Below are 18740 nucleotides of genomic sequence, written 5' to 3'. Positions count from 1 at the left end.
TGGGGGGAAATTCACATGTTACAGCAGCAACAAGACAGAGTGCAAGAAGTCAGAGAACAAGAAGACAAGAAAAATATTGCACAAGTGTTATATACCCTATGGTAATTTACAATATATACAATACGTACACTTATTTATTTATACGTACTACTCATTTAAAAATGATGATTGCACATGAAAACAGGAAAAATGTGAGATGTGATCAGTACAACTTGCATTTGAGTTGATGTTATTGTGCACTGTTATACAGTCTAATGGCTGTGGGCAGGAATGACCTGCGGTAGCGCTCCTTCCTGCACTGGGGATGTAAAAGTCTTGTGCTGAAGGAGCTGCTCAAGTGTAAACAAATATAATGCAAATCTCCTCAAATATATAAGGAAACTTACAGAAACAGTTGGCAAAAGAAAAACTGATCACATGTAAAGTCATGATAAGATGCACCTGTTCTATCTAATGTGATTCATATGTTCATATGAAAAACAAAGGCATATGAATACGTTTCAATATGTAACAAGATTATATTATTTTTGTCACATAGATACATAACAAATGTATTTCATTCTCAGTGTATTCAAATATGAGGTTAATTATCTCCAGCAAATGATTTATTCCTGGCTGGACTTTTGGCGTAAGTGTGGTGGTTGAGCGCCTCCACGTGGTGTAAAGAACTACTACAACAAAGGAGGCAGGGCTTATTTCCTTCTTATCACGCTCATCATGTTATCAGACTGTTCAGTATTTACTTACATCTTGTAAGTATTTACTTACATGTGCTGTTTATTTTACTAGTCCACCGCAACCAGCGTCACAACAAAATAAACAAGTTTATTTGTAAAGCCTCATATGGAATTTAGATCATAGATCATAGATCTTACAGGCTCATTAAGAGCCAGAGGAAAAACACTCGAACGCACCATTTCTGGGATATGTAAGAAGGGCAGGTAGGTACCAACAATGACCACAATGTTGTAACAATAATAGAAACATAGAGTCAGGAGGATTACATTATATGTATAATGTCCAAAAAATTAAGCAGGCAAGTGATGCAGACTAATGTCTGGTTTTCCGATCCTTTACTCGGCCAGTCCTCTTAAAACTTCATCCGTTTTGTGAAGCATTTCTAAATAATTTTTATTTCTTGTTAAGGGTGTGGCTGGAGCTGTTTTGTATTGCCAGTGATACCATAGTGACATGCAAATCACCACCCAGATTTAAGGCGTTTTGCATTTGCTTCACCTGCCTGTAGTTTCGCATTACATGTACGCGGATGAATAAACCATAACTCTAATCGTTAAACGTTTCGTAGAGATGATGTCCTTTCCGGAAAAAGCAGTTCTTATAAACCTTGTTACTAAGGCAGACAGAGGTGTCAGGACAGTTAAACAAGCCGGTACCTGACGCGATATGTACTTCCGCTGTGTCATCTTATGTATAACATTAAAAACACCAAATGGCTGTGTCGTTTTTAGTTTTGGTATTCGAAGATTGTCGATAGTGTTCGTGAAAATTACCCTCTACAAAATACAGCACTACTCGTAAAAATTCACGACAGTATTGAGTTTGATATTTAGATGAAATTTCCCGGTGAGATTTTCGCATTTATTTTGAAATTGCTAACCGGAAATCCCGTGTTATGCACGCGATCCGCTTTGAGTAGGGCGTCACACACGTTCCTCCCCTCTCCTCCTCATCTACCTACATTCCTGTGTGTCTACTATGTGTTTATCCTGATGGCACCCAGTCTGGACTTGTCCTGTCCTCCAAAAAGTCCATGATCCGTCCCGTCGCAGCGCAGACTTGACGACACGAACAGTCCACTTCATCCTGCCTGATTGTCTGATTTCTACACAGATGCACAAATGGAAAACACAACGTCCTAACACCCAACACCCTGTGATTTTGATTTAAAAAATCTGATTAAAACACACATACATACGAGAGTTCAATGTACGCTAGCCATGACCTGCCTCTTGTGACAAAGCTGCCACATTTTAAGACATTTCCTTTTCCTTTTTTGCCTCCACACTGTCCCGCTGGACACCCAATGGGAGGGACTAAAGCGTGCATCACCTACGGGGAATACAAATGAACCCTCAGCTGAGAAAACAGCAGCCGGGATACGATGAAACAGTACTTTTAGCCTGAATGTGTGTGTTGTCTTCGTGTCCTGCGTGTGGAATCGCCGTGTGCTGAGCCGCGGGGCTGGTTGAACTCAGTAAGTGTCTCTCTGGGCCTCACTTGGACGCATATTTCTGTCCTCTGCGTTGACTCGGCGCAGCGTTGCCGCTTGCAGACGGTCCAGCTGCAGTTTTTGCAGCAGCCGGGCAGGAATGTGAGCAGACTGTCGGGTAAATGTGTAAAAAAGCGTCGTCAGGTTCGCCAGGTGACGTTTGTGGCGTAGTTTTGTCCGTTCAGGTGGAGTTTCGCGGTGTTATGTGGCGCTGTAGGAAACCAGGGATTGGGTGGAGACGGGAGCCTTCAGCTTTTTCCACCTCCACAGGCACAATAACCTTGATATCCGGAGTGTTGAAAAGACTTCACAAGACAAAGTGAAGAAAGTGGATCATGTGGTGGAAACTGGGGAAAATGTGTTTGGATGGAGCAGTAGCTATATGAAAACTCTCATCAACTCTGTAAAAGCGGGCAAAAGTGTGTTTTTACTTTTCTAAAAACACGTTACGACGCTTGCGAGTCTATTGTCATCTTGTTGTTAAGGGGTTAAAATGTGGCGAGATGGTGAATCAGCCTCGAAGAATCTCTATTTTAGGCGACACTTGTGCAGATTTTGGGGAAATCCGATGGGCATCAGCGCAGGCCACAGTCGACTCAGCACTGTTGTTTTAGTCATGTAGGAATTTCTGACACATATTCAGATCCTGTGGTTTGATTGCACGTTTCAGGGCTGGGTGCCATGTGTTGTGCTCGTTAAAGGCCCCATGGTTATACTGTTTGTAAAAGTTCAGGTAAATAGTGCAAAACTTTCCCCTGGAGCTCCGAACATTTGTGCAGGTCAGGATAATCCTATTGCGGTGCATGTACCTTGCTGCCCCTACAAGAATGTGCAAACAGAGAGTAATCAGGCATGTCTGAGGGGGGACTTAGCTCTTTAGCTTATTAACATTTTATCATTTAGGATGATAATGTACTCCACTTTGAGTAATTAATAAATCAGATCATGTTCAGATATGTGCAAAGCCTAGTCAAGAAATGCTTAATAAATATTAAACTTGAGCCTGCTTTGTGATTGTCAGACGCATGGAAACATAATGCTTTATGCAGCAAAGGCTTTCATTAAAGAGTAACTCGACCAAGCTGAATAGCTTTGTTTTATTGTCGTCTTCTTGTTAAAGTGTTATGTGCGTTGCGTTGAGGTGCTCAGTTTCACCTGTAACCCAGCAGTGATGTAAGGGTGACCTGCACCCCTGCATCATCAGCAGTGACAGCAAGATCTCCAGCTGGTGTCAAGTTGCTCTTTAAAGCCCGTATGTGTCGTATTTTCATGTGATTATAGCACCTTAATGACCTGGTGGTGTAAGTCTTTGTTTGTATAAAGAACAGACAATCCCAATGAAAACTGGTTTAGGCTGTGTGTTCCTTGATCCCTCTCAGTGTCTTTCATGAACGCCTGCATTCCCCTGGTGTCAGCCAGGTGTCTTTTTCGATAAAACAGCTGTTAGTCAGAAATCCCCTGATTTCATACAGGAAGCTTTAAATCTCTCGTGTCTCTGTCCGTCACTGCTGTTGGCAACATTAAGTGATAACTGATCCAGCGCCGTTGATACACACTCACAGATTTATGCTCATATGCTATTTAGTGTGTAAGTTTTGGCTTGGCTTTCAGTAATAGTTCTCCTTTCAGGCCAAGTTGGCTCATGTGTTCGGGGACTCTGTGTGGGTGTAGTGTAGTATTCCACAAGCAGGAAACCTGGGTACATAGTGTCGACAAAGTTTCACTCCATCAAACAAACAAAAAGCAAGCAAATCGTCAAAGTCAAGCCAACACTTGATGGGTTAATGTCTCAAACTGCTGTGGCCACTAATCAATTTGATTGATCAGTGTTTATGCAAACTACGCCTGCTGAGTGATGAGTAGATTTTCATCTGAAGTCTGGAAGTAAATCTAAATGACGGGATTTATTATCAACTTACATGGTTGAATGGCCTAAAAAGTGTGATGTGTGTGTGGGTGTGTGGGTGTGGTCACACCCTCTCCCATGTGATTGTGTTCATGTTAAAATCAGATACCATAGCAGTGTCTCAAAGTCCAGATATTTCCCAGTGGGTGGAAACTTTCTGGTCACCACAGGGTGCTACAATAAAACTGTTAGGTGTACCTTTAACAAAAAAGCATTTTTAGTGAGATGAATGATCCCAGAAGGTGTGATTATAGTTTTATTACAGTCATTTCTCACTTGTCCTACTTGCCACTCCTCAAATCTTTAGATGCTGCCAATAGCCTTTGGCTAGTAGAGCACAGGTGATGCACCCACCCAGTGTTGAGTATCACCCCTGCTTATTCAGGCTCTTGTGCAGTTCTGCTGCATGCTGTGGGCAGATGGGAAACAGGCTTTTTTTCCATAGCACGTTTTTTGAATGCACTGGCTGGCTGTTATTGCTGCCAGGTGTCACGTGTCTTCACCCTAAACTCATTATGAAGTTAAGCAAAATGACAGAGTGCGGTGTCATGTGCAGCTAATGGCTTCATAGTTTCAGGCTTTGTTGAACGTTGAAATTTGCTTGATTGTTTTCTAACTGAATCTAAAACTGTTGCTGGGTGCACTAAATTTGAGATGTGGTTTAGATGGTTTGTCTTCATTCCCGAACACTCTCTCTCTCTCTCTCCCTCCCTCTCTCTCTCTCTCTCCCTCCGTCACACACACACCCTCCCCCTCGTTTGCCTTGTTTCCCAGCAAACGTTCATCCATTCAAAAACACAGGTATCTGCCCGCACACTGTAAAGGGTTCACACGCACACACCCTTTCTCTTACTCGTCGACGCGTTCCAGACTTCTCGTATGTCGCAATGTCTATGGTCTGAATGACAGGTAAACACCTCAGGATGCCTGCAGTGTAGGAATGCTCACTGTTTTAGGAATTTTAACTGTGCACCTTGAACATTATAGAGTCTGTAGGTGTCTGTTCTGACACTGAGTCGTACTTGAATGAGTCTTCTCGTGTGATCATGATATCGCTCTCCTCCAGGATTAGATTCGCTTCAGAAACATGCGTGTGCTGTCAGATTACTTCTCTTCAGCTTCCTCACATACTCTAACTGCATCTGTGTCTTTATTACATCTGATTCTTGCTCATACTGGTACTGCTTTTATCAGTGTTTCTGCTGCTACTCAGTGCAGCTAAATGCATCTGACACTGCAGCTACTGCTATTACTACCACAGCTAATGTACTACTGCAGCTAGTCCTGCATTAACTACTAGTAGCAGCAGTAGTTCTGATACCACTAAAAGTACCACTACGTTCCCTCAATCAAATGATTCTTACAAGCAAATGGTTCACAAATACATCCCTTCAGATAGTAAAAGTGAAGTCTGTGTGAAGAGTCGGTCTGTGTCAGTTTCACATTTGTAGGATTGGTAGTTTTTTCACGCATGCCACTGTAGTGTACATTATGTATGGATGTGGCGTAGTGGCACAAACTGTGCGCTGCAATTGTAAAACTCCCTCTTCTTTGTCTTTGCACCAGGGCAGCAGGCACTTGCAACAACAGTGCGATGGCCAGTCCAGAGGATGTGATCGAGCCAGTGGCTCAAAGCTCCACAGCCCAGAACCTGGGCAGAAGGCGCTTTCAGCACGACCTCCACGTTCTGAGTCCAGACGAGATCGATGGCCTCATGTCCAGCAGTGGTGAGAAGACCAGTCCTTTTCCACATATGTTAAACTTAAGGTGTGAGCTGAAACGCTAATGGCTGTGTCATATGAATTTCATTGAAATGTTCTAATCTTCTGAATCACAGAGGGTCGTCCTTTCCTTGTGGTGCATCATCTTCCTGACATGAAAGAGCAGGGTATACCCTATTTAATGCCTGGTATCCCCATTACATGCAGAGTGGACAACACAGAGAAATACACTACTCGCTCAAAGGTACATCTGTCAAGTTTGTCTTTTTTTATTATACACAGAAAATCATTGACATTTTCTCTTTTAGTGTTGTTAAAAATGTTCCAATATTTCCAAAGCTTTCTATGAAACATTTCACTTTAATGAGTTACTTTTTATGACCGTTAAAGCGTTTACTACAATTTAATGTCCCTTAGACAACTTGTGACCAACCCATGATCACTTTTCAGTATCTGAAGTCACAGTTATTTTCGAGCCTTGCTGAACACACCCTGACCTTAAACTGGACTGCGCTTTAGTATAATGGCATTATGTCATACGAAATCTGTGAGAGGTGTAAAACATGCAGCTCAAACTTGATTCAGCTCCCCCATCAAGTGTGTTTGAACTCACTGTTGTTCAGATAGAGAGGCAGGCTGGACATGACACGGTGAGTTGCTTGGCGTTGGATATAATTTTAAGTGAGTATAGTGTTGAGAGTGTTTGAGGAAGTGGGTGTTTCAGAGATGCTTGGCTTTACTGCTGGGGCCTCTGAAGGTAGGAGCCTCATTTCACAAAATATTTGAGTTATCAGGAGCCCACTGTGTAACTATAACACATCCACACCAGCATAGCCTTCTGTCCGTGAAGTTTTATGCTTCTACATGAGTATTTACATTGAAAAGCAAAAGATAAGGTGTAATGGTACAATATATCATCCAGCATGGAATTAGAGAAGCACCAGATGTTGCATGTTTTTTTTAAGTAACTCATCAGAGAATGTACAATAATTGAAAACAGCTGAGAAAATTCAGTCAGTTTGAGTATTCGTCCTCTGTCTTTGTATCCATATGCTCCATTTTTCCTCACACAGTCCAAAGACATGCATGTCAGGGGAGTTAGACGCTCAGAATTCTCCCTGTGTGATTGTGTTCTAAGCAGTTCCACATGTTAATCATATTGTCCAAACTACCAATGTGCAGAAAATGATGAAAATAAGACCCAGTTGTTTAAAAAAAAAAGGTTTATTCAGTCGCTAGTGAAATAAGAATAACGGTGATTAAGTCACAACATAAAGTAAATGAATCATTTTAAAATCCAGTGAATATGTTCTTTTGTCATTTGGTTTTTCTCAGTATTAGATTTTTCTCACATTGCATGAATATCATTTCAATAATGCCGCCCCAGGTCCATGTAGGCACCCTGTACACAGTGCGGCTAACACACGGCCACTTCCACTGGACAGTGAAGAGGAAGTACAAGCACTTCCAGGAGCTGCATCGAGACCTTTACAAGCACAAGATGATGGTTCACTTGCTGCCTCTGGGAAGGTCGGTGTTCCAGTCTGTGTGTGTTCATCGTGCAAATAAACCTCTCGCTCTGAAAAATGCGAGTGATGGTGTTTGTATTGTCAGAATTCAGTATTTTGAATATTCAAATTCGTCTCAAAGGTTTGCAAAGGACAGGCAGCAGCTGAGAGCCATGTCAGAGGAAATGCCCAGCCTGCACGGGACCGAACGGACCAGAAGGACCTCCAGTAAAATGGTATGAAGCAATAAAAGGCTTGCAGTCAGTTTCAGGCAGTCCCATAGACTTGCATATGACTTCGCACCTTCAGACTGTTGTATGTCAAAAATGTTCTAACTTTTATATTTTTCTGTTGCAGAAATACCTTGAGGAGTACCTGAATGGTCTGCTGGAGAACGTGTTCTGCAGGAACGACCACAGCATGGTAATAGTTTTAAAACAAAGACACTCATACAAAGTGGAAGTCATGTGGCATGATAACATTTTCTCATCTGCTTTTGTTTCAGCTGGAGTTCCTCTCCGTCGGTGCTCTCTCCTTCGTCACCGATCTCGGACCCAAAGGCTTGTAAGCAAACTTCTTTAGAACGTGTGACGCGAGAAAAAGTGGAGTAAGTCATGACTAAGTGCATGATAGAGATTTATTGTGCAACATGTGCCAACTTGTCTCAGGGAGGGACCGATCTTCAAGAGGTCGGGGGGCCACCGGATCCAAGGCCTGAACTGCATTGGCCATCATCAGTTCTGCTTTCGCTGGTCTCGCCGCTGGCTGGTGGTGAAAGACTCCTTCCTGATGTATATGAACCGAGACAATGGCAGAATCAACTTTGTGCTGCTGTTTGACCCAGAGTTCAAAGTGAAAGTGGGCCGTGCTTACACTGACACCAAATACGGAGTCTGCATCGAGAACTTCACCCGGTAGGTCAGCCGTGTGTTTGCCCACACACCGACGGCTCCAGTTATTGCATATATTCATGCCTGCAGTTATGTTGTGTTCGTGATACATGCATGGCCTGTTTCTATTTGTTCAGGTGTCTTATCATCAAATGCAGCAGCTATAGGCAGGCTCATTGGTGGAGTCATGAAATCAACCGGCTGGCAGAAACCTGTGACTTTCTCAAAGTGCAACGCTTTGAGGGGTTCGCGCCGCCGCGGGAGAACACGCTCACTAAGTGGTCAGATTCACCGTCTACCTGAGATTTACAGCTTTCTGTCTTCAGAAATTTTCGTTATTGTTATTGTTATTGTTATTTCGTTATTGTTGTTTGCAGGTATGTGAATGGAAGTGGCTACTTTGCAGACCTGGCTGATGCTCTTGAACAAGCCAAGGAGGAAATCTTCATCACGGATTGGTGGTAAGTGTAATTTAGTGATGAAAAGGCTTCAGTTTACCAAACAAAGGGTTGTTCCATTTATATATTTAAGCTACATATAAAGTGTATTTCTAATGTGAAGATAGATGGTGAGCGTTGTGTGTCTTTTCTCTCAGGCTCAGCCCTGAAGTGTTCCTAAAGAGACCAGCAACTGATAACTACTGGCGCCTGGATGAGATCCTCAAACGCAAAGCAGTAATGCCTCTCTCTGTCTTGTTCCTCTCTTTTATGCAATTTGCATGAATCGAAATTAAAATTTCACATTATCTGTGCTCATCATTTTTTTAAAATGGAGTGGCCTCTCTTTCAATCTTTCAACCTTTTCCTGCAGGAACAAGGAGTCAAAGTGTGCGTTCTGTTGTACAAAGAGGTGGAGCTAGCACTCGGCATCAATAGTGAGCACAGCAAGAGGACTCTGATGAATATGCATCCAAACATCAAGGTCTGTCACATCTCCTCAGATTTCTTTATACGGGCTACCTGGGCACACATTAACAGAGGCCTCATCTCAGGTTTTAACATCGCTTTTACCCCCTTGTGTTGATCAGGTAATGCGACACCCTGACCACGTGTCATCTGTGGTGTTCCTGTGGGCTCACCATGAAAAGATGGTGGCCATTGACCAATCAGTTGCCTTTGTTGGGGGGATTGACCTGGCCTTCGGGAGGTGGGATGACAGCCAGTACCGGCTAACTGACCTGGGTTTGACAGAGATGGCCAACGGTGTAACTGAGGAGGAGCCTAAAGGAGAAACAGGAGTAAGAACGTGCAACTTTATAGCTTGTTGATTGCCACTTATCATGCATGAATATGTTTACAGTAGTTGATGAACCAGTGTGCTTTGAATATGTCACAGTGTCTGCAGAAGCTAACAGATGTCTCTGTTAACCAGGAAAATGGGGTAGTTGATGGTCCAAAACCATCTGAAGCAGATAACCCAGCAGAGCAGGTCCCTGTCGATCTGACTGGCAACACTAAACTTTGGCTGGGCAAAGACTACAGCAACTTTATCAGGAAAGACTGGGTCCAGCTGGACAAACCGTTTGAAGGTGTTTTATCTCAGTCTCCTTCAGTATCACACTCACACACACACACACACACACACACACACACACACACACACAGATACACTGAGAGAGCCCTCTGTACGTGGAGCTGAAAGGATTGCTTTTTATATTTTTCCAGATAACATCGACCGTACTCAAGTTCCTCGCATGCCGTGGCGGGATCTGTCTGCCGCTGTTCATGGCAGTGCTGCCAGAGATGTAGCCCGCCACTTCATCCAGCGCTGGAACTTCACCAAGGTCACACTCAAATGAAATGTCTTTTTAAAGCTACCGGGGTTTATTGTCATAGTTTTGGCCTGAGTATCTCATCTTTTTAGAGTCTGGGGCAAGAGATAGACAAGATACTGTATCTATCCAAAGCCGTTATTCAGAAGTGTAAGCAAAGCAAAAAAGATTTGTTCTTCTAGTCATTGCATAGAGCTAAAATAGAGCTTGTGTTGTGTGCAAAATAAACTCAATTTAACTTTTCCACAAGGTCTCTGTATGACATGGCTAACAGGAAGGTCAAAAATCTGGCTTTCATTCATTTGTTTTGTCTTCTCTAGATCTTCAAAAACAAGTACAAGGACGAGTTCTACCCTTACCTTCTCCCCAAGTCTCACTGTACCGCTGACTCGTTCTCGTTCACTGTGCCTGGGACCACAAACGCCAAAGTGCAGGTATTTAGCACACACATTCAGCAAAGACTGAGTCACTAGCTGTGCAGCACCTGTGCAGAAAGTTGTGTTCTATGCCAGGAGAAAAACAAAAAATGGGTATGTGAATCTTACAACCAGTTCACGGCCTATGGTGCTATGAAAAGCTCTCGCTGGCATGAAACCTGTGATCCACATCATTTTAGTGCAAATGGGACTCAGTGACAGTGGCCAGAGGGAAATCTACAATTCTTCGTGATTGGAAACATGTCTTTGAGCCAGATGAAAGTTCAGAAGTTGTGTTTTCCTCTAATTATTGTCAGCTGCAGTGCTCGTCTTGTCACGGCACATTTTTATTTCACCTCGTACGCGGAACTCACAACACCGCCAGATGCATTTATTTGGGAAACGTAGTGCTTGTTCGCCTCCGCACATACTGTACGTGCAGTCTCTTATACTAAGACTGTTCCCACGTGATGCTAGTGTTCCAGATAAATCAGACTTTCTTTCTTTTCACCGTGGGTGGCAGCTCTGCCGGAGAACAGTGACCAGTTGTGAAACAAGCTCACCAAACATTGAAGAGAGTGCCAGAGAGCCGCTTCATGCTAGAGCCAGCCAGAAACCTGTCCTGCATAGAGAATCAACCCTTTACACACATGATGACAACTAGCATAGTGTTTGTGGATCTTTAAAAATGCTCTTCAGTAAATTCACACATCTTGCATTTCTAAAAGAAGCCGTACTGCTGGTCATCTCCATATTAATTTAGAGAAATCAGTGAATTGTAACTACCTAAACAAACAAGACCATTGTCAGGAAGACTGAAGGTCCCTGCTGACTTCTGCTCTGTGCTTTACGTCGTGTGACACCAAGTCAGATCTAGCAGGAAATCAGACGGATTTCTTTCCAATACAACAAAGAGACACTGTTCTGGCTTTTGAAGTGCAGCTGAAGTATCCAGAATTTTTTTTACAATGGCAGATGGTAGAACAAGAGTAGAGCCTGTGGAGGAAAAAAAATCACTTCCAACATGTTTATCCTGTTTAGTAAAGCCAGAGAAAACAAATGCACTGCCAAAGACAGGGAGGGAGCACAAGTGGAAGCATTATATTTGCAACAGGCTTTATGGGAAATGCGGTCCACTCTCATTCAACATCATATGCTACGGCATTGAAGTGTTCAGGCAGTGCGTGTTGGGTAACAAAAGGTTTTGCTGTGCGTGTTTTCTTATTCTATTGTGGGTGGTGGCCTTGTAACCCTAACCCTTGCTCCCTATTGTGCCCTAGCTTTCCTATCAGGCTTTGTTGATGCCTTATTCAGGTTTCAGGGACAGCGCCTCAGTCGTCACACTGTGCGTTAGAGCCGTAGAGCTTACACAGGCTTCCCTGTCCGTTAATGCACATCTAACTAAAAGCACTGCAAAGATGATGGCAGCGGTTTCTCGTGTCCGTGTTACTGCAATTATAAAATGCAGCGGAAGCTTTAAAAAGAACTCAGAAAATACTGCGTGTATATGAAGTGATAATACTTCTGTTCTCTGTACTGCACTGTAATTATTTGGTGACAGCAAATTAGGATCAGTTAACAAGAGTTAATGGACTGATTGCATAGTTTAGTTAAATAAAAGTTTCAATTGTTAAGCCTTTCAAAAAATAATACCAGAGCGTGTTTTTCTCCATTTTCACTTTGATTGTTACGTATTTTGCCAGGAATGTTTAGTATTACATGGTTTATTAGTGTAATAAAGGCAAAACTGAAGGATATTTCATTTGAAAAGTGGTGAAATGACGCACCATACGTATCATTTTCTTCAGGTGCTGCGCTCTGCCGATCGTTGGTCTACGGGAACGTGTGAGAACTCCATCCTCAACGCCTACATCCACACCATCGAGAACAGCGAGCACTACATCTACATCGAAGTAATGCAGGAACGCCACAGCTAGTTACAGACAAATATGGCCTCTTAGAGTAGACCTGGCTCAGTTGCAGCCTGTCTATGCTTTTTAATGACTGATTTTTACATCTCAACATGTAAACAGACAAATCCTGTTGAAATCAGTTAAGCCTGCTTTGCGTTGGGCTCCCAAAGTCTTCATAGTGATAGCATTGGAACCTCAAATCCTTTTATTAGCCACACCTAAGAATGGTTTCTGTTTTGTAGAAAGGTAGGAGATTTGAAAGATACAGTATATTTGTTTAATTTGACACGTGCATTGGCCTCTCTTTATTCATCATGTGTGTGATTCTTACTTACTTACATGCCATTTGACACATTTTTTTCACATTTCACTGAGATTCTGTAGCCGTCGTGTGTCTAATGGTGAGGTTTCATGAGTCTGAATGTGGTCACAGCTCGACCCCTTCCTTGCCAGCTACCTGCCTACCTGTTTTAGTCCTCGCCTCATGCCGAGCCACCATCTGCCTTCTCTCTGCCCTCAGAACCAGTTCTTCATCAGCTGTGCCGATGGAAAGACTGTCCATAATGGGATCGGCGATGCAATCGTGAATCGAATCTTGCGCGCACACAGGTCTGCTCTGAGTGTTGTCGCCAGATTTATGTGGAGCTTCATTCTTTTTGTGTACACACATTATTGAAACTTGAAGTTACAAAGCACCCTTTGGTGAAATCTGTACTCAAAGTGGATTAAAACATGCTCCACAAATCATAACATAGAATAGAAATGTGAGTGAAAAGAATGGTCCGTTACATTAAATTATGTCTCATTGCAGAGAGCAGAAGAAGTACAGGGTGTTTGTGGTGGTTCCTCTGCTTCCTGGATTTGAGGGAGACATCAGCGCAGGAGGTGGAAATGCCATCCAGGCTATTCTGCACTTCACTTACAGGTGAGAGCCTTTTCCTCCCATTATCATTTTGCACTGAGATCAATTCAGCTTGACAACGACCAACCTCTGAACTTTACGCTGGCTCAGACATGTTTCCAATCATGAAGTGTTAAGTCGATATAGATTTTCTGCAGGTCTGTCCCTCACTCCTGTTTGTGCTAAAAGGTCTCTCTCTTTGCATTCATCCATCAGATTTGTTTGTTTTGAACGCTCTGTGTAATGCCACTGACAACATCATGTTTACCAAGTTTATTGTTTCGCTCTTTTCTATGATTCACTGCCTTATTATGATCCTTTAATAATTGTCCCAGGACCATGTGCAGAGGAGAGCACTCTATCCTGTCAAGACTCAGTGAAGGTGAGTTCTCAGCATCTGCTTTCATTTCAATTAAAAAATCCACCTGACGAAACATTAAACCACCTCCTTCTGCTCTAATGCGTGTGTCTTTCTTTCTCCTCGTGTTGCTCCTTTAAACTGAAGCTACTGGTGCTAGGTATTCGCCCGCCGGGCTCCATTTTCATCCTTTGCTTGTTCGCCTTCTTTTCACATCCATTTTAAGAATCTAAATGTCTACGTGAGTTTCTTCATAAACCTTCAATCTCTTGTTAATGATGCTATTCTGGTTTGCCCCCTCCCTCCCAGTTGAGGACAAGTGGACAGAGTACATCACACTCTGCGGCCTGAGGACACACGCCCAGCTCTCCCAGTCGCTTGTCACAGAGCTCATCTACGTTCACAGCAAGACCCTCATTGCCGATGACCGCTGCTATATCATTGGTGAGTCGCCTTGAGTCATCATGGAGCTCCATGACAAAATATCTAATCTCCTTCCACAAGACTCAGACATGCTTGACAGTAGTGCTGACTTCTGTTGAAATATATATGGACATTTACGTATAAAAATGAAGAGCATAGATTTGAAGATGAAGAGCACAGTGGCCCTGGAATAACAAGGTCAAGTAATGAAGAACATGTAAGTATTGAAAAGCACAAATAATAAGGATCTCATTTTGAGATTCTGTCATTAATTGAACTATTTCAGTAGCATCAAAGTTAGAATCCATAAGATTTTCATGAACTCAAACCACATTTTTGATACTAGCTGTTTTCAGATTTTTCAGGAAGTTATTCAGTGTATTTACTGATTGTGTAATTACCTCACAAGATAGCAGTGAAGGAGTCCGCCAGTCCCACACACAAGGGACTCACAGGAAATGATGCACGCATGCGGTCCAGCCTTACTGTTGACCGTTCACTCTGCTGATGGCGTAATGGAGCTGAACTCGCTTACTGCCAATGCAAACCTAACATTTCCTACTGCTGCTCATTCACGTTAAAAGCGTTCAGCTGACAAAACTCTGGATGGCCTTTATTTTGTGGCATTCACAGGAAACGCACTGCATTTGTGACCCAATTTGCTGTAACAGCGATTGCTCATCAGTAAGTCTTAGGGTTTTTAGCACATTTCTTTCATGTTAAACTAGTTTTAAATGGTGAAACATAAATCATGGGCAGATTTCATATCATGCAGAGTATAAGTCTGTAACATTTGTACTGAATGTACTGAACTAGAGAACACCTGAAAAGCAGCATTAATTCTGTCGAATACTTTGTACGTCATTGGTTATATCACAGTTGCTTCATCTGCTGGATACTGACTCCATAAGAATGATTACTCTGAAAAGACAGATTGTGAATGTGTGTACTTTCCATGTGTGCTCCAGGATCAGCCAACATCAACGACCGCAGCATGCTGGGCAGTAGAGATAGCGAGATGGCAGTGTTTGTGGAAGATGAAGAGCGGGTGCCATCCATCATGGGAGGGGAGGAGTACCAGGCAGGACCCCTTACACTCGCTCTGCGCAAAGAGTGTTTCAGGTCGGGAAAAACATGCAGGTCCAGTCTGTCAGTGTATGACCATGAACGGTTACTACTGTACCTCTAGGTGTGATACAGTTTTAAAGGGAGTTTATCAGCCACCTGTGCGTCATGAAAAACATCAAGACTAGCTTAGTTTTCTACGCTCTGGGAATTGTCAGCTGCAAAATGGCAAACTGGCGGCAGGTGAGATATGGCCTATATATTTCCTGCTTTAGAAGAAAATCATCTCAGAAAACAATTTTGACCAAAACTAGTCATAATTCTCTCTCTGAAAAAACAATACAAGTTCATTGTTGTGCCACAGTGTGACAGTCTACATTAACAGAACCTTTGTGTTACTGTGTTTACTGAATTTTTGGTCATTACCTATTTTCCCTTCCAGGGTTCTTGTCGGAGCTTCTTCAGACCCCACTATCAATGTTGATGATCCAATCAGCGATGAATTCTTCTTCTTGGCGTGGAATGCAGCTGCTAAACTGAACGCCAAAATTTATGACAAGGTATAAATGAAACCACAGCTGATGTATCATAAATCACGACATTCATTCAGACCTTATCGTGACTAACGGCTGTCTCGCCTCTCCTGTGTGCTCGTTGGCTTTGTCCGCGCTGCTGTCCTGCTGTGATGCAGGTCTTCAAATGCCTGCCCTATAACACTGTCCACAACATGCGAGGGTTGAAGGAGTACTCCGGCGAGGATCGCCTCTGCGACACGGACCCCGAGCAGGCCAAAGAGGAGCTGAAGGCCGTGCGAGGGTTGCTGGTCCACTTCCCCCTGAGGTTCCTGTGTGAAGAGAACCTGCTGCCTCCACTGGGCACTAAAGAAGGCATGGCTCCTGTAGGGCTGTGGACATAGCTGCAGCTGAGCCCAGATCAGACCACTACGTAACAGCTAAATGGCTGCGGCACACCGCACGCCTCCTTGTAGTTCCAGCTCACCTAATGTCCAGCACAGTGTGCTGAAGTAGTTGCAGCACTGGCACTTCAGTGATAAGGCACAAAGACATGACTTTAACACAATTAATTTGTTTGTCATTGATGTTTTTTATATACTGTCTTCCGACTGACAATGGGCGAGTCTGAACGTAACCGCTGAAATGTAGATTGTGTGATGATTATCTGTTCGATGAACCTGTCCTGGCCAGTTTGTTCACGATGGCGGCGTCTGCGAAACAAAATGAATGTATGAGTCAGGAGAGGATTGCGAGGTTGTATTGGAAATCAAGCATCTCACATGATCTGGGAACATAGTGTACAGTTATTGGTGCAAGGTTTTTGGGTGGGTGGGTGGCACTCTCTCTGTCTCTCTCTCTCTCTCTCTCTCTCTCTCTCTCTCTCTCTCTCTCTCTCTCTCTCTCTCTCTCTCATGCTCGCTCTCCCTCTCTCCCTCTGAGGCTTCACCTCTCACTGCAGTGCCAGCAAATCTGTCAGAACATTTGTGGTTGTTATGGTGACGGATATAAAGAGATGACTGGATCGTAGCTGAAATAAAGGCTGGATGGGGCAGAAAAGAGAGAGTACTGATAAGAGGGATAACTTACTAAATCAGGATGGTGTGCCGGAAAATAGAAGGTAATATGGTGAAGGAGGACAGACGGTTTCTGTGGAAGCAAAGTCATTTTAATAGTTTTGGATAAGTGATCAGGTGGGAAAGCTGTGAGGGAAAGAAAAGGAGGACAAGATAATTAAAGGGTGTTAGGTTGATTTACGGTTAATTGTTGCTTTTTTTTTTTTTCCAGTCACCATGACAACCAAGTGAATTATTATTTCACCGTGTTGTCGGCAGTCGAGAACAGAACATTCTGCTATCCGCTTGGCTTTGAGAAAGCTGCGTGAAGCAGAGACACAGATTGCTTGACAATTGCATTTTTCAGCTATTTCCATGTGGCCTCAGTAATTCCGTGTCCAGGTGCCATAAAGTGTCTTAACATATCTACCCTATATTAAATTACGTGGCATTTGTTTAGGTGCGTTAGATTTAGCCATAACACTGTAGCCGAGTCGTGATATAATGTGGCTTTAATTCATGCCGCAAAGAATTTGAGGCTTTGTTTGATATAAATTCAAGTCAGTTATTCTCCTGAAGCCTGTACTGAGCCATGAGGACCTGAGTGACCACTATTGAGCAGTCTAGAAAAGTCTTTTGTTGGACAAATATGTAGCATTGGTAGTGAATCTAGATGGGCAACTACTGACTTGGAAATATAATGTAATAGTTCAACAACTTCGATTAGGTACTGCATTCCTTGTGTAGAAAAACAAGACTTGGCTTGTGTCCTTAGCTGTACGACATGCGTGACAGAAAAGGAGTTTGGAGGGGGAAATATGAAAGTTTTGTAAACTGAGATTGAACACTGAGGCAAAACAATGTTATTGAGAGTATTTTTCTGTGCTTGAAGGTTTCTCACGTCACACAGCCATGCCAGGTTTGATCGGTGTTTCTGTAAAGCACCTGTATCATGAAAGTTCTTAGAAAACAACCAGCAGAGTCACAGACAATAGGCAGCACGTGAGGTTTGTGACGTTACCGTAGTCCAGTTCATAATCCAAAAAAGTGGAAACTTGCTCAGCCCACGTATGACAGAGCCAGTGAAGTTGTACACATTGCTTCATAAGCTTTTTGAGACATGCCCACAAGTCAACACTACTGAGGTGGTTTCAGTGCAAACTTGTCTGGGAATGTGACAGATGACGAGTGTCCCACATGAAGGCCGCCCTGCTCTACATGAAGCACCTTTCACAGAGGAGCTCGTAAAACATCTGTGTTTAGAAATGGAGCATTGCTGGCTTCAAAACTATTCACACTTTGCCTTGGAAAATATTAAAAAGCCCCTATGAGCCCTTGCACACTAAAAGCTGGGTTTTTTGCTCTCTTGTACAGCACAAAATGGCTTCTTTTTGCTTGAAGATGTCTTTCTGTGATGTACTGACAAGTGACTTTATACTGTTTCTATCATGGATTTTATTTTTATTAGACTAATAACCAGCTTTATCAGTACATTTTTATGTATTTATTACTAATATATATGTTTTTAACCTTATCATCCCTAACAGTCCTAACCATGTGAAAACCTTTGTCTGTAGATCGAGGTCGTTACCTTAAAGTTTCTGATGTATAAGTTACTAACACTCAGGGGTAGAGAGATGACAAATATTCTAACTCAGTCACTTAAGAACAGTTTTGACCAGCTTATACTTATTAAGGTATGTTACTTTTCTTGTTCTCCCAATAAACTTGTTTTTTTAAAGGAGTTTCAAATTCTATATCTACTTTTATTTTGATATAAGAAATGTTAGTCAGCCAAAACTTGTTGCCATGTGCTGTTTGAATATAAGAATACACAGTATATGTGTACTTTTAATAAATTTAGGTAAATATCTAAACATGCTTAAGGGGAATTTAATACTTAAATTGAATGTAAGGATATGTTTTCTGTAATGGCATGTCTGTTTTTAATATCAGTAGATAATCAAGTTTTTCATGATTCTATAGACCACGTGTTTTCTATCCCTAGACCCAGAAACTACCGATATCATCTACAGACATTTTGGGAGAGAAAACCAATGCCTCTGTAAAC

General features: G+C 42.6%; 1 protein-coding gene across 2 annotated transcripts; it reads left to right on the top strand.

Moving 5' to 3' along the window:
• The first annotated feature begins 878 nt into the window (after window positions 1-878).
• On the top strand, window positions 879-18414 carry pld2 (phospholipase D2). 2 transcript variants are annotated; one of them, XM_076750849.1, is made up of 24 exons: window positions 879-941; window positions 5703-5863; window positions 5974-6101; window positions 7245-7387; window positions 7508-7601; window positions 7723-7788; window positions 7871-7929; window positions 8034-8279; window positions 8393-8536; window positions 8633-8716; window positions 8851-8929; window positions 9066-9176; window positions 9283-9492; window positions 9627-9783; window positions 9920-10038; window positions 10347-10460; window positions 12251-12355; window positions 12876-12964; window positions 13167-13280; window positions 13592-13638; window positions 13924-14058; window positions 15006-15159; window positions 15545-15662; window positions 15794-18408. In XM_076750849.1, the coding sequence occupies exons 2-24, from the start codon at window positions 5731-5733 to the stop codon at window positions 16016-16018; spliced, it is 2874 nt and encodes a 957-aa protein (XP_076606964.1). In that variant the 5' UTR covers window positions 879-941; window positions 5703-5730; the 3' UTR covers window positions 16019-18408. The 2 variants fall into 2 exon arrangements, with proteins under 2 accessions (XP_076606964.1, XP_076606963.1); XM_076750848.1 differs by lacking the exon at window positions 879-941 and adding an exon at window positions 2040-2215 and having other exon boundaries at window positions 15794-18414.
• The last annotated feature ends 326 nt before the right edge of the window (window positions 18415-18740 follow it).

Source organism: Chaetodon auriga, chromosome 15 (assembly GCF_051107435.1).
Source record: "Chaetodon auriga isolate fChaAug3 chromosome 15, fChaAug3.hap1, whole genome shotgun sequence".
Lineage (NCBI taxonomy): Eukaryota > Metazoa > Chordata > Actinopteri > Chaetodontiformes > Chaetodontidae > Chaetodon > Chaetodon auriga.
Note: the sequence above shows the minus strand (reverse complement) of the source record. Positions and strands in the feature narration are given on the sequence as shown.